At 38.4% G+C, this 16,189-nt stretch overlaps 1 protein-coding gene and 1 long non-coding RNA gene across 3 annotated transcripts; one reads left to right on the top strand and one right to left on the bottom strand.

The window, feature by feature from the left end:
• Nucleotides 1–4,068: 4,068 nt before the first annotated feature.
• LOC131256581 (cycloartenol synthase-like) lies at nt 4,069–15,802 on the top strand. 2 transcript variants are annotated; one of them, XM_058257487.1, is made up of 19 exons: nt 4,069–4,279; nt 4,362–4,571; nt 5,829–6,014; nt 6,192–6,281; nt 6,644–6,841; nt 8,500–8,584; nt 8,751–8,917; nt 9,004–9,192; nt 9,491–9,604; nt 9,731–9,850; nt 9,937–10,059; nt 10,165–10,263; nt 10,843–10,899; nt 11,168–11,214; nt 11,865–12,008; nt 13,028–13,205; nt 14,070–14,150; nt 14,885–14,968; nt 15,553–15,802. In XM_058257487.1, exons 2-19 carry the CDS (start codon nt 4,374–4,376, stop codon nt 15,673–15,675), a joined length of 2,283 nt encoding a protein of 760 aa, XP_058113470.1. In that variant the 5' UTR covers nt 4,069–4,279; nt 4,362–4,373; the 3' UTR covers nt 15,676–15,802. The 2 variants fall into 2 exon arrangements, with proteins under 2 accessions (XP_058113470.1, XP_058113469.1); XM_058257486.1 differs by lacking the exons at nt 4,069–4,279; nt 4,362–4,571; nt 5,829–6,014; nt 6,192–6,281 and having other exon boundaries at nt 6,605–6,841; nt 8,488–8,584.
• Nucleotides 7,631–10,584, bottom strand: LOC131256582 (uncharacterized). The gene is made up of 3 exons (XR_009176885.1): nt 9,953–10,584; nt 9,228–9,418; nt 7,631–9,124 (listed from the first exon to the last, which is right to left on the bottom strand). It is a non-coding gene; the product is annotated as an uncharacterized LOC131256582 (long non-coding RNA).
• Nucleotides 15,803–16,189: the final 387 nt, after the last annotated feature.

Genomic DNA, 16,189 nt, shown 5'->3' with positions numbered 1-16,189 from the left:
AGGAAAAAGAAAAAAAAATACATAAAAATTCCAAACACTTCTCTCTCTATCTGACGTCCCCTATTCAAGCATACCCTCTTCTCCACGTTTGGAACTCTTTTTATAGCTTTTGGAGTGGTGGAAATCGGATTTGGGAAGCTATCGCACGCGCAGCGAAAGCCTTTTCGCAGCCAAGTTCGGGGCTTCATAACTCTCGCGTTCCTTGCATTATTTCTGTAAAATCAGCGTCTCTTGGAAGTGTTTTGGCTGGTCTACACGATGGATGGTTCAGATCTTCCATATGATCAAAGATGGTGGGCCACAACTGCCTAGAAAGTCTGATTTCGCGGACGTACGTAGCCTTTCGCACCTCCGGCGCTGACATGATCGGTGGGCCCCACAGAGGTGTTTTCAAGAAAATCCACCTCGTCCATTGGATTGCCCTCGAAATTTCAGTAAGAAACGGATGGTTTTTCATGTCCATTGACTCAGAATCAGAGAAGAAATCATCCAAACATCAATTTAAACGTTGCAGGGCAGTCCACTTATGGCCTCTGTATCGCGCACGTGTAATTGCATGAGTCCAAAAGCTCAGCATGGGTTCGATGAATTCGTGGCCCTCTACACGATGGACGGATTGGATTATCCGTACAGGCCATGGGTGGGGCCCACTTGCGTCCGCAAAAACGGACAGTTTCCGTCCGTTATACAACGTTAATGCGGCAATTGCTGTTTTAAAGAAGAAGATACGGGTCAGCCGCGCTGACCCGTTATACACGGTATGGTGCGGCTCGGCACATGTGTACCTCATGTACACACTTTGGTTATACGGGGCCCACTGTAATGTATATACAAGATCCGATCCATCCATTTATTTCCTCATCTTATTTAAACCGCCGAGACCAAAGTTGAGACAGTTCCAAATATCAGGTGGGCCCAGAATCAACGGTTTATGGGCTGATCTGTCAGTTGGGGCACTTCTATAGTGATCCAAGGGCTAAATTTTGATATGTACGGTTAATTTATGGCCCTCAGGCCATGTATGAAGTTTTGAGCCAATCAGATGGCGAGAACTATATGATCTTGCATTTTTTACCAATTTCAGGCCTCTTTAACGTGAATAACTTGATTTCCTTGGATCCCTGGTGTGTAATTCCATCGATCTTGGTCCCCTGGAGTCCGTCCCTTGCCTTGGGTGTCATCAGAGCGTCAAATCCATGGTTTAAGCACCCTTTTTCAGTTCATGCTTGTCAATACACTCTGCATCACAAATACAATTAAATCAGGCTATTAAACGGTATCATGCTTGTAAATCCATGCAATAAATGGGTCTGATATGCAATATTTGACCCTCAACACTTTCTATGATGAGAATGTAAAACTCTTATCAGGTGGGCCACACGTGATCATCAGATCTAACCATTGGATTATTTAGATTGAGCGATTCAGTGAGCCCCACTACAATTGTAATCATTGTATATAGGTTTGGAGCGGGACGCTTGAACCGTTATCCCTATACTCAGTTATTAAGCCAGATATGGAAACCTACGATGTGGAGACCCTAGAGGGAAAAGTGTGATGGATAAGCTTCTAGCCCTCTTTTTTATAAATAAATGTCTTGATCACTTCACCAACATAATAGAGAAAACACTGGTCATATTGAAGGTTCTCGTAAAGGTATAAGGTGCAGAAGATCAAGATTCCTATCGACAGAATGTCTTCCCAATCAGGTACAATTTTAGATTATGGATTTGAATCTCCATTGTTGATGCATATATGAACCATCAATTTCGTAATATAGAAATATAACAGGGAATAGTCAAATGACTATACAATATAAGTTTATAAATAAATATGTTATTTAGAAAACTTTACGTCTTTCATACTTTAAGAAAGTTTCAATGACATGGGCCCCACATGTCCCTTGACAGGACTATCTATCTCTAGCAAAATCTTAGTGTCATTAGGACACAATCCATGCCCATGAGAAAGAGGGGTGTGGATTAGGTGGGTCCAGGGTGACGACTTAGTACGTAAGTCTTTGACTTGAGGCCCACCTTGATGTATGTTTTGTATATCCACGTTGTCTGATTGTGTTTTTCAGCTCGGCCTTAAAATGAGTTAAACTTTTTGTAAGGTATAAAAATCAAGTCTATGTGACCTTACCAACAGGTTGGATGACAAACAAACATTACGTTGGATACTATAAAGTTTTTAATGGTAAGTGTTCAATCAACATTATTTTCTCATGGGATGGTCTACCTAAGATTTGTTTGCATTTCATTTTTGGATCTATGACCTAATATTAACTTACAAAACGGATGAACGGCATGGATATACAACACATACATCCAAGTGGGTCCCATGGTTAGGAACTCACCCACGAAAAGATAAACGCTGTGAAAATTACTTGCGTTGCAGGTGATTTATCCTTCAGTTTCTCCATCTCATATTATATTCTCATGTATGGGAGCGGATTAGGTGAGAGATAGGTGGGATCCCTGACTGTGGGGCTCATAGTGATGCATGTGACTTAAATCCATACCGTCCAACCATTTTGAAAACTCATTTTTAAGGCATGATCCCAAAAATGAAGCTGGCTCAAATCTTATGTGCACCACACTACAGGAAACGGTCATAATTGAATCCCTAACATTAAAAATTTTATGGGTCCCACTGTAATGTTTACGTGCGATCCAACCCGTTCATGAGATTATTTCCAATGAGATGAAGGAAAATCTGAAAGACAAGCATCACCTGAAACTTTGGTAGGCCCAAGCAGGTTTCAATAACAGCCGTCGATTCCTTGCATATCACCGTGGTTTGGTGCACTTGAGTTTTGAACAAGCCTACTGGCGGAAATGATGGACGGGTGGATTGCACACGGCTGCCATGGTTGCCTCACGCCATAGGTGTTTTGCGAAAATGATGGACCGTTGAAATTCATTCGCATACTAGCAATACGAGTAGTGACGTCACTACTAGATAGTGCTATGCGGGCCCTTCAATGATGTGTGTATTTAATCCACGCCATCCATCTATTTTGGATCATTATTTCAGAGCATGAACCAAAAAACGAGGCAGATCCAAATCTCAGGTGGACCACACCAAATGAAAACAGTGGTTATTGAACACCCACCATTAAAAGCTTCCTAGGGCCCACCATGATGTTTATTTGTCACCCAACCTGTTGATTAGGTCACATAGATCTGTCTGAAGAGAAAACACAAATATCTGCTTGATTCGAAACTTTTGTGCCCCCAAGAAGTTTTTAACGGGCATTCAATCATTACTGTTTTGGTGGTGTGGTCCACTGGATAATTTTATCTACCTCATTGTTGGGTCCTTTATTAAAACGAGATGGAAAAATTGAATGGACGGCGTGGATAAAACATACAGACCATGGTTGGGCCCACAGCACTTCCCTGTAGCGACTGTATGGGCATGCGACCGTTGGAGGAAGTGCCCAACAGTCGAGCACTGAATCCACTCCAAACCCCTGGAAGCGGATTGCCTGTGACCCCGGGCACTCAGGTATACCTGTGCCCGGGGCTGTATGGGGTCTAAGAGATGTACGTGACAAATCCAATCCAATCCGTCAATCTGTTTTGAAAGACCACAATATGACAAGAGTCTAAAAATCAGCCAGATTCAAAACTCATATGAGCCATATCACACATAACAATGGGGATTGAACGCCTAGGGTGACAGAAGTTTTGTATCAGGATGTTATTTGTGTCTACAGTTTATCTGAGTGTTATTAACCCTATGAACCGTTTGGATGGCATATAAACATAATGGTCAGCACCAGAAAGGTTTCAATGGTGGACATTTCCATTCTCATTGTTTCGTTTTGTGTGGCCCACATGAGATTTTGATCTGCCTGATTTTTAAAATCCTGTCCTATTGTGGTCTTTAAGAATATATGGACGGAGTGGATTCACCACTGACATCTCTGTTGGCCCCATACAGGCCCGAGTAATGGAATATCTCTGCCCAATCCGCTTCCTTCAGTACTCCCGTTCTTTCTCTATAAATGGGAGGTGAAACCGTTTCATTTCCTCTTATTTTTCATTCGTACCGGGCACATTCTCAGTGCCAGTTGGTAATTATCCTAAATTCCAATCCCAATCTTAGAAAAAAATCGATCCTTGTATTAATCTGAAGAGATGCATGGGTTTGATTCTTTCTTTTCCTAATGTTTTTAGAAATCCACCACGTTTAATCAGAACCATTGAATTTTAGTGTTAGGACACTTAAAATCTGTGGACTGGATTTGATCAAAGAGCGATCGAGTCGGGTGGGCCGCATCTTTATTTACTTGATTACAATTTGTTTTTGAAATCTTGCTTAGTTTGAAATGAAAATGTATGTAATTGTAGGAATCTTGAAGAATGTGGAGGCTTAAGATTGCTGAAGGCGATGGTCCATGGCTTAAAAGTGTGAATAATCACGTTGGTAGACAGGTCTGGGAGTTTGATCAACGGCTTGGATCGCCCGAAGAATGGGCCGCAGTTGAGGTGGCCCGCGAAGAATACCGGAGAAATCGGTTTCGGATTAAGCAGAGCTCGGATCTGTTGATGAGAATGCAGGTGATCACTCCCTCTTCTTCGAATTAAAATTACAGTGTGAGCTAACCACACTCCAGGAAATATAGTGGCACTTTTGTATTACCTGATTTTTGACTGCTGAGGAGAAAACGAAGGAGCACACAAGATGGACGGATTGGATATCATTTACACAACTTGGTGGGCCTGACAAACGGTTCTCTTTGCTGATTTTACCGTTGACAAAACTCCTTACAGTGAAGTGAACTCACGTAGTGGCACTGTCTTCCCTGTCCTCTTTCGTGAAGCGAGAATTCCATCCAACCCATTGACAAGGTCACACGGACCTAGATGAAGGAAAACACAAGTATCACCCACTTTAACGGTTGAATCACCCCTGGTGAGGAGTCTCGAACACGAGACCTCTCACTCTAGTACCAATTTGACACAGGACAAATGGACAATTAACCACTTGCTCTAAAAGCTTAAACTAATAAAGCATGGTGAATTAATCCTTTTATCTCATAACCCAAGCCCCACATCTCATGGGTTAGGACCTCCGTTGAACCCCCCTCGTGGGCCCCGAATCATATGGTTACCGCCTCACACGGGTGGGGCTTGCCTCACACGGGCCGCCCACCCCAAGTGTGTCCCCGCATCCCACAAGCTACCCCACTTAAGTCCGGTGTGAAAATGCCCCCTGCATTACTACCTATAATAATTCGATATTATATTTGTTTGATAATGGATCTACCAAACAAACTGATTCAATGTTGTGTGCTGTGATACCGCTATTTGTATGGGATTGATAGAAAATACATTCCTGATGCAATACATTGCATTCCCGTAATTTGAACCTTGAATACAAGTATGAATAATATGATTAATTTATTTTTTTTCAAATTTGAAGTTAAAATAGAGTTACACTAGTTGGATGATAGTGTTCTCTCCGAATTATCACATATATGTCACTGTGAATAGTTTGTCCAATATCCATCCAATAAAAAGGCCGGCCTCACAATGGAAATCATCTAATACAAATAATTAAATAATTTAAAATAAAAAAAAATCGGATTGCTGTGAACTTAATGAGTAGATTGTTCTGATTCTGGATGATCTTCATGGTGGGGATAACTTGTTGGATGTGTTAGATTTTGTACACAAATGTGACATATAGGTATTAATGCACTAGTTAGACAAGATCACTGTCATCCAGCTACCTGTGTTAAAGACCTCCTCAGCTTTATTTATTGAATTACTTTACTAATTTTCAATACTAATAGAGTTGTTAAAAAAATACAGTTTTCAAAAGAGAATCCATGTGGGAAAAAGCTACCCCAAGTGAAAGTAGAAGACATCAATGAAGTTACTGAAGAGGCAGTCACAACTACCACAAGAAGGGCTATTAGCTTTTATTCAACCATGCAAGCACATGATGGGCATTGGCCTGCAGAACTCACTGGTCCCCTGTTTCCTACATCCATATTGGTGAGCTTTATATTGGTTCTTGTGATTTTCTATACAGCAAATGCTGTATGCATATGTAATGATGTTTCCTGGTTATAGTGGGTTTTTGTTCTTATTATTATTGTTGTTGTTGTTGTTGTTTATGGTTCTGTTCTCGGTTAATGAAAAGCTAACTATTTCAACCATTAAAAAAAGCAGGTTATAGGCTTGTATATCACGGGAACGCTCAATACCGTTCTACCATCAGAACACCAAAAGGAGTTGCGCCGTTACTTATATAACCTTCAGGCAAGTCCGAAAGCTTCTCTTCTTTACATATGTTGTGAGTGAGGTTATGAGAAAGTGAGAAGTTCAATGTCCCAAATCGAATTTCTATTGACAAAGGCTTGTTCACTTAATGAAGATAGAGCCTTAGATAAGATTGATTGGTGAAACAAGATTCTTAAAGCCAAACCGAAAATTGATGGGACAGGGCTAGAAGGACAATGTTGATAATAGATCAAATTCACATTAGTGTTTTTTTAAAAAAAAATTAAATTATCTTTTAAATCGAATAGTGACATTTTACCTTTTTGAGTATGAGGTCACAACGTTTGAGTACAAATTTCAAACACGATAGGCCTGTTATGCTAATTCTCTGTATTTTGCAGAACGAAGACGGTGGTTGGGGATTCCATATAGAGGGACACAGCACTATGTTTTCTACAACACTCAGCTACGTTGCGTTGCGATTACTTGGGGAAGGAGTTGAAGGAGGTGAAGATGGGGCTATGCAGAAAGGTCGAAAATGGATCCTTGACCGTGGTGGTGTAACATGGATACCATCTTGGGGAAAGTTATGGCTTTCGGTATATCTCTTAACACATTGTCCATGGTCTAATTCTAGTACATTTGTATAATTAAACTTTTCCTTAGGAATCTCTATAAATCCGAGCAATTTTCGATTTAAATAGCCAACATTCAGTCTAATCATAAGGAAATGGCAAAAGAATAATGGTGTTTCCTGCTATTCATATCACATAAAAGATGTAGCCTCAAATTGCAGCTGCATTCCTAGTAAGTTACACGATCACAACTTGAAACCTAGACATTCAATATGCATGATGAAGAAGATGACTACAATTTAGTTGTTATCCAAATGCACCCTATAAGTACTACAGTCACCATACTCTAGCTTGATGATTGCTAGTCAGCACATAACCAGATGTTATTTTGTCAGTAGAGACACTACAAGCTATCAAAGATTGCAATTCAAGTTAGTGATTTCCTAGCAATTTGCTTGACAATACTAAGAAGATAAGGATGGCGTTGTTTAAGATAAAAATGACCATTGGACACAAATTTATTGATGATGAAAGGACCCTAAAGGGGACAAAGATAAACCAGAGATATTCATGTTTTCAAATGACACAAGGTTTCGATTTCTGCCAAAAGACCCTCTAATATATCAATATTGCAACAAAAGTAAAAGTTGTTCAAACGATTTCTGCTAAAAGAACCTCTAATATATCAATATTGCAACAAAAGTAAAAGTAGTTCGAGTGCAAAAAAGAGAGTATTTTTTAAAGGCAAATTGCTATGTAATTCAGTTACATTTTTACTATTTAACTCCGATAATTAATCATCGAAGATTTTCATATCCTTGTGTTATCCATCATCATCTTAGCCTTTCTCCCAGCAATTTGGAGTTGGCTTTTTATATGGTAGATTGGCAGAAGTTCAATAATCAGCTACCCAAGCCTAACTAGTGAAGGCACACTCCAAAAGGCCAGCAAGAAAAATAGGTTCATAGAGGGGCAATTACCAGACAGCCTGGCTAAGCACACACCTGTGCAATAAAGCTCGTGCACTTGCCACACATCCGCCAACATGGCACACAGGTGTGAGATCCAATCCATCCATTAGGTTGGTCCAACCTTGTACATGCTTTCTCAAAAATAAATATGATCCACTCAGCATGTGGGCCCTAACATTGGAAATGGGTAGATGGGTTAGCAAACTTCAGAAAAGTTTTTCAGAGCCGTCCATTTGTTTTGCTAACTATGGCCCACTTGATTAGGAGATCAACCTGATTCTTGGGCATGGACATCAATTTGGTGGTGCCATTCTAATGGATGGATTGGGTCTCAGACCCTATCATGCCATGTTAGCATATGTGTGTGTACATGAACTTTATTGCACGCTTGTGGGCTTAACAAAGCTCTGCCAGAAAAGCCACTAATGTTTTTTTAAAAGATGAAAAGCCACTAAATATAGATAACCCACACATATAATAGGTAATGCTTTGAGTAGTTGGATGAATAAAATAGCAGTGAACCAGCCAACACATATCAATTTAATCAGACTAGACTCCTGTAATAAAGAAATTTCTAATATGAAGTACAGAAAAGTTGTCCACATTTTGCCTATTTGAACATCAACTTTCTGATATGCTTCAAAGAGGTAGAAAATGGTAACTGTCAATACATTTCAATTGAATATAACTTATCTCCAGTTCTTGTGTCAGGTACTTGGAGTTTTTGAATGGTCAGGCAATAATCCAATTCCCCCAGAGTTTTGGCTTCTTCCTTCCTTTCTACCATTTTATCCAGGTTATTGTTGAATGACCCCTTCATGTGATTTTTTTACATTTTTATGTTGAATTATAAAAGTAGCACGTGGGATCAATGCATGCTTATTTTCTCCTCTCTAACACGTAACAATCATCCAATGTAACTTAGAATTCCCTTTCACACATCTTGTTTTTAAGCCATGTAGGTAAGCTTTGGTGCCATTGTCGCATGGTGTACTTGCCCATGTCATACTTATATGGAAAGAAGTTTGTGGGGCCAATCACAAAGACAGTCGCATCACTGAGAGAAGAGCTCTACACTCAACCGTATCATGAAATAGATTGGTGTCGAGCACGTAATTTGTGTGCAAAGGTCAGCTCTACATCTATTTCCATCTGTTTTTTAGTTGTAATCTAAATGTATGTACATATGAAGTTTCTTCGATCTTGTTATTACAGGAAGATCTCTTCTACCCACATCCCCTAATACAAGATATTCTAATGGGATGTCTTTATAAGGTTGGTGAATCTCTTATAAAGCATTGGCCATTTTCAATGCTAAGAGAGAAAGCGCTACGAACTGCAATGGAACAGATACATTATGAAGATGAGAATACTCGATACCTTTGCATTGGATTTGTAGAGAAGGTAATATGTAAAGTGCAAAAAATAAAATTTCTCACATTTTGATAATAAAGAGTTTGGAGAAGGTCCAAATTGAAATCTGGGGGTATAGCATTGTTCCCTCACAACCAGGTTCTATGAGTCAAAAACATGGGAGTTCATGCGTTTGATTATCAACCAATCATCATTATCATAGCCTCATCCAGCTATTTGGATAGGCTTATTTGAGCTCTTCTGTTCAGTAGCCTACCTGATTAAAATACATGTTAAGGCTGTATTAAATCATACTGAAATTTATAGCATTTTTACTTAAATTATGCAGATTTTGGATTTTCTTTCTCATTGGGTGGAAAACCCAAATTCGGAGGCATTCAAATGTCACCTTGCAAGAATCCCAGATTTTTTATGGGTAGCTGAAGATGGCATGAAAGTGCAGGTATTTGTAAAGAAGCAAATGGCATTGGCTTTCCAACACATTCACAGCAAATATAGTTTATCTTTTTAAAAAACTTTCTTTGGTAGTATCTACTAAATGCAGATGCTATATGCCATTTTATTGTAGGTTTGTGGCAGCCAAACGTGGGACACTGCTCTCACCATTCAAGCAATATTATCAAGCAATCTTGTTGAAGAATATGGACCAACTCTAAAGAAAGCACATGACTTTATAAAAGCGTCGCAGGTTTCATCCTAATCTTTTCAATTATTTCCCAACATTAACCATCTAGTTAAATCTATCTGCTAATTTTCTCTCTCTTCATCCTAAAGGTTTTAGAAAACTCACCAGGCAACTTGAGTCACTGGAATCGCCACATTTCAAAAGGTGCATGGACTTTCACTGTTGCAGATCAAGGGTGTCAAGTGTCGGACTGCACAACAGAAGGACTAAAGGTAACTCTACCTGGGCTCACAATCAAAATACAAAGATAATGCAATAAGTATTTCATTCTTCTATACTCATTTCTTTAATTTTGCTTCGTCTCCTTTTTCTTTTAGGCTGTGTTATTGTTGTCACAAATTTCACCAAAAATCGTTGGGGAACCATTGCTGGCAGAGCGAATATATGATGCTGTAAACATTATTCTTTCTCTACAAGTACGTTAGAACTAACCTGCACAAAGAGAAATTAACCATTTTCACTAATCAGACATCCAATTTCTCTACCTAAGCTATGGTGGTAAGATGGTGCTTTCACTTAGGAATTGAAAGTTAGCTTCAAAGATCAAAATGATGAGATAACGCCATTAAACAAGGTCACCCATGTGGAAATGGACACAAGATTGATGTTTAAGAGTGGAAGTAGGCTGGTCGGGTCTTTGAAGGACGGGCTTTCATTCGATCCTAAACATAAGGCAGGGCCGAACCCAGCTGGTTATGGTGTGGATTTGGCTTGTCCATTTGCTTCTTCAAAATCAGTTTGGGAGCTGCCTTTCTATGCCTGCTTCCTCATGTGCCAACCGATGACATGTGAGAAGGATCCAAACTGTCAACATGAATTTTTGTGACCACATCTGTTTCATACATCTTGTTCCTTCCACCTAGCCAGCAGGCGTTACCATCTGGGTTAGATTCATTTTTCAATGGCACCCAAAACAAGTCCTTATTTTTATTTTTTCCCATTGAAATATGACAAGTCGCTAATAAATTCTTCTTTTTTTTTTGGTATGGGTACAGAATAACAATGGCGGTTTCTCTACATGGGAGCTCACACGATCCTACCGTTGGATGGAGGTAACTTCTTTCACAGATTGCTCAACCCATGGTTTCCTTGGAGCCATTTTGCCAATCTATCCAATTACAATTACTATTTCTAGATAATTCAAATTTCCCTAAGCTTTGGTACTGTATGTGTGCATTAATCTCCTCGAAGAAGCCAAACATTATCATCAACTCCTACATGGCGCATAGTATTTGAAATATCTGCTCTCTCTCTCTCTCTATCATCATTCATGCATCATTTACTAAAGCAAATCCTCTGACTTTTAATTTTTCATTCCAGTTGTTCAATCCTTCTGAATTTTTTGAAGACATTGTCATTGACTACCAGTATGATTTTTTCACCTTTTCAATCCTCTAGGTTAAAGTTTGAAGGTTGGATCCAATACAAACATTTTTTACTTTAAGCTCAACATACAAGTCGACACGTGGGGCCCACCATGATGTTTTCAATGACATCCAAATGGTCCATCATTTGCAGCCCCTATTTTTCCCCCTTGGAGCAAAAAATGAGGCTACTACAGAAGTCAGGTGGGTCACACCACAGGGAATAGTCGGGATGGCGAAGCCATCTGTTAAAACCTTCCAGATTGTATGCGAGGCCCACTGTTTTATATATTCCATCTAATCCATTGAAAAGATGCATTCAAAACAGAAGAATGCACTCTCAACAAATTCAACTATTTGAAACCCAGGTGGGCCACAACAAATGATTTTAGAGGTTGTAGCACTTGTAGGCATGATTTTACATGGTGTGGCCCAACTAAGTTTTGGATCGAAACTGAGTTGAGTTGTGCTATATCCATGGAGAGTAGGATGGAGCAATAACGATGGACAGATTGTATGCCTTTAGAACATCACAGTCGGCCCCACACATCCATTTGTATGTTAAGCTTAACATGCAAACATTTGTATTGGGTCCCGCCTCGTTTCATTTCATACAATTTCTACTGATTAACTCTAACGTGTGCGGCGTTTAGGTATCCTGAATGCACTTCATCGGCAATCCAGGCTTTGACATTATTCAGGAAACTATATCCTGGACATAGGAAACAAGAAATAGAACAATGCATATCTAAAGCAATGGATTTCATAGAGAAAACACAGGAGTCTGATGGTTCATGGTCTGATTCTCTTTTCATCTACGCTATGAATTGGACAAAATAATAAAAAGCAAAATGAAAATCAAATAGTGTATTCTAAGAAAAAAATCCTTAAAAACCTGAATTTATGGAAGAAAAAAAAGGCTTAAGAGTACCTTGAATTTTTGAAAGAATCCTCTGACAGTATGGATGAATGGCACAATAACCAAAATGCCTTTGGTCATTGTGGTATGATGAACATTGTGGGACCAACATGGTTTAAGTATGACATCTAGGCTGCCTAAAAGGTGCACCCCACCAAGATGATCAAATGCCATAGAGATTACGTTGATCTAATTATCAGGTGGGCTACAGGTGGAATTGGAGTTTTTGCGAGGTGCATGTTATTTTTTATGATGTAGTCCACTTGCTGATTGGATAAAAGCCAGATTTTTTATTCTTATGATAATCATAGTGGGTCCACCTGTTGGATTAGTTGGAATTCATAAACACATCATGTGGACCCACAATGCTAGTCTCTACCACTTTTCTTACGGCCCTGTTTGAAGGCATGGATTCTATGGAAAAAGGAAATTCAGCATTTTTTACATTTTGATTTGCAAACAAAATCAAAGTTCATGGTCACTGACTCACCATCAGGCTTTTTCATATGTCATTTTTTCTCTGACACAAAAACTGAGGTAAAAATTGTCCAATTGAATAAAGGATTTCACATGAGTTTTCCTTACAAATCAAACACAGCCTATTGAATTTGAATTCCATTATTTTCATTCGACAATGGAAACCACCACTATCTTTTCCTTTCTATCACCTGGAATTCATGATTTCAGATAGGCCCTAAAAGAAAGTAAATGAAAGGCATTTTGATCAATTTTCCTCTCCATCAGTATCCTTCTGAAAATTCAAAATAGTCGAGAGTATTTTTCATAAGTTCAGATTTTTTGAAGATTTTTTTTTTTCATGGAAACACCCATTAATAAATGGGTCAGGCCCAGGCCTGTTATTTTTCATATCTATGACGTGACAAGATATTTGTATAGGTATGGCTCCTGGGGAATTTGCTACACTTACGCCACATGGTTTGCAGTAAAAGGGCTAGTAGCTAGTGGAAAGACCTTCCACAACAGCTCCAGCATCCGCAAAGCTTGTGAATTTCTGTTATCAAAACAGCTAGATTCTGGTGGTTGGGGAGAGAGTTATCTTTCTTGCAAAAATAAGGTATATTTCTCTTTCTTTTTTTATGGGTTTTATTAGGCGATTCAATATGCCAATTGAGTGAGCCCAATCAGTTCATGGGTATGGGCAAGTACAACCGAGTCAAACCAATGGTCCAAAAATAAAAACACCAAACATCCAAAACTTACCCCTTTAGGGATGAGCAATTAAGGTAGAAAGGTTTCAATGGTGATCTGCCCCCAAGATAGAACAACCCTCTAATTGGGTCCAACTCTCAGAATGCGCATCCTCATGATTAGAGATTCATCTGTACAATCATAATACAAACTAATTTGTATGATGGAAAACCCAATCACGAAAGTACATGAAAATACAAGCTGAAGTAGCTCTCCTATATTGACTACATAGATTATGAAAAAAAGAAGAAGAAGAAGAAGAAAAATAAAAATAAGTGGTTTTTGTTTAGTTGTCATTATTCACTTATTTTGAAGAAGATATTAAAGATTTAAACCAACATTAAGAGAGTGCATCTTCATATAACTGGATTTCTTAATTTAAAGTCGTGTTTTGATGCACAAGTGGATTGAGTTGTGAATATTCAGTTTAATCAAAAGAAAATGACAAATATGAGTAACATTTCTAAGTATTCAGGATGAAAAAAGTAGCCCCCATATAACAGTCAAGTCCAACTTGAAAACATTGTGATCGTAATTTGGAGCCCAGACCGTCAATATGAATGGTGAGGAAGCTAATTGGAATTTTGCGATCTCAACTTTGTTAAACTAATAATCTCAATTCAATCAGATAATGTGTCCAAATGCAACCTAAACGAAAATTGTAGAAATTAAAACTTTTTTTTTTTGTAATTCATTTATTTTTGGTGTGATCCACCACTCACTGAAACAGGTGTATACAAACCTTGAAGGCAACCGGTCACATTTAACAAATACAGCATGGGCTCTAATGGCTCTTATTGATGCCGGACAGGTTAGTTTCATCAATTACATAGCTTACGTTCATATCATTTGTCAAGATTGCATTTGGCTTGGGTGGTTGAGAATAAAAGAAAATTTTCATGATTTTTGAGACTTGTACTCTTAGTAAAATTTTCAAAATTTAGGGCACAATGAATGCAAGGATACGAGAGATCTCATTCTTTCTAATGCAGAACAGAAGATACATTTCACGGTTTTTGGATAATTCTCCTAAGGGCCTGTTTGGTTTTCTAATTACAATAAAAAATTGCTGTAAATGTGTAATGAGTATTTACTCTTGTACTTAAGCTGTGACATCACTTATATTTGAGTGTAATGATGATTTTCTCGGTGTTTGTTTTACCTAAAAATCATTATAAAAATGATAGTTTTATAATGTAAAAATGTAATGATTGCATTTAACTTATTTCCTTTACAATTGTATTTGACCCTCGATTTACAGGCTGTAATTCTTGTTTAAACAGACACCTTAAAATAGTAATGGTGGTTCATTTACTTCGCATTTCATAGGAAATTAGAAAATCAAACAGGCCCTAAGAGTATAAATTCCAAAAATCATAAATTCTGTTTCTAAGGTTTCTCTTTCTGCTCGATGCCCTTGTAATTGGGGAATCTTTACTCATATTTTCTGCATGGAGATTCCGCTACACCCCCAATTTATGAAAATTTGTAAAAATATGGCTCTCTCCTAATGTCCTAACCCTTGAAATGTTTTATTGGAAGTAGGCCGAAAGAGATCCTACGCCGTTGCATCATGCATCAATGCTGTTAATTAATTCACAGATGGAAAATGGCGATTTCCCACAACAGGTAACTAACCACTTGAATGTGTAAATTTACTGAACCGATCGATCACACGAGATCACATATTTGTAGCACAAACCTGCTACAAAATTGATAAGAAGGTTCAGTTACAACAGAGAACTTCCCTGTTTGGGTAACTAATCTGTAAATGTGGGGTCCATGATAGGTTTATCCAATCCATTGATCCAATGCTCCTCACCATGGATGAAACATGCCCAAAAAATCTCTTCACCTAGTCAACTCTAACCTTTCCTTTGTTGGCATGTAAATACATAGTTAAGAAAAGATGAGATCTGAGAGTTGGGATCTTCCAATTTAGGAGACTTTTTAGGAGTGGTTCATCCTTGGTGGGGGACATCAAATCAATAGCTTGAATTGAACAATTAAACGCCCTACATATACAAATTACATACCAAAAAGGGGAGTTCCATGTTCAAAATAAATAGGAAACTCGGCCTCTTATTATTATTGTTGTTGTTATTGCTATTTTTCTTGTTACTACTACTACTACTGTTGTTGTTGTTGTTGTTGTTGTGGTGGTGGTGGTGGTGGTGGTTGTGGTGGCTGTGATGATGGATGGACGATTGCAGGAAATAAGAGGAGTGTTCAACAAGAACTGTATGCTAAGCTACTCAGCATATAGAAATATCTTTCCCATATGGGCTCTTGGAGAATATCATGAACGGGTTCTACTCGCCCCCAAAACCTTATAATGTCCTCACAAGTTGGTTGTGGTTTTTCATTTTTTTCTATGTTTATTTTGAGCCATGATAAAGGAACTCTTGGTGGTGTCAATGTTTAATTTAAGATGGACAGCTGACCGCGCCCGATCTTTGATCAGCTAACTTGTCTGGCCTGGATGCATGAAACATATTAAAGAAAAACTTCGATACTTCAGTAGAGTGTGATGGATGACTTGGGCACTTGAAAATTGAAAAAAAAAAAAAAAAAATTAAAATTAAATTGTCCAAATTGTGGCTCGTATTTTGAATATATAACTAAAATTACACTTATTTGATAAGTTATCCACTCGGGTGGATATTCATTGGACAGTTAAAATTGAAACTGCGCAGCAGTCCTATTTCAACAAACAAGTATTGACAAATCAGAGGTTAGGATTGTTCAGCTAATCTGATTTTGGTACATGAACTGGCAACAGTAAGAGGTTGTTTGGATACTTACAAGTTCTGTAAGTTGGAAGTGACTTACAGGTAAGTCATTTATAGG

The sequence above is a fragment of the Magnolia sinica genome, chromosome 9 (genome assembly GCF_029962835.1).
Source record: "Magnolia sinica isolate HGM2019 chromosome 9, MsV1, whole genome shotgun sequence".
Lineage (NCBI taxonomy): Eukaryota > Viridiplantae > Streptophyta > Magnoliopsida > Magnoliales > Magnoliaceae > Magnolia > Magnolia sinica.
The sequence above is the reverse complement of the archived record's forward strand: the minus strand, read 5'-3'. Positions and strand labels throughout refer to the sequence as shown.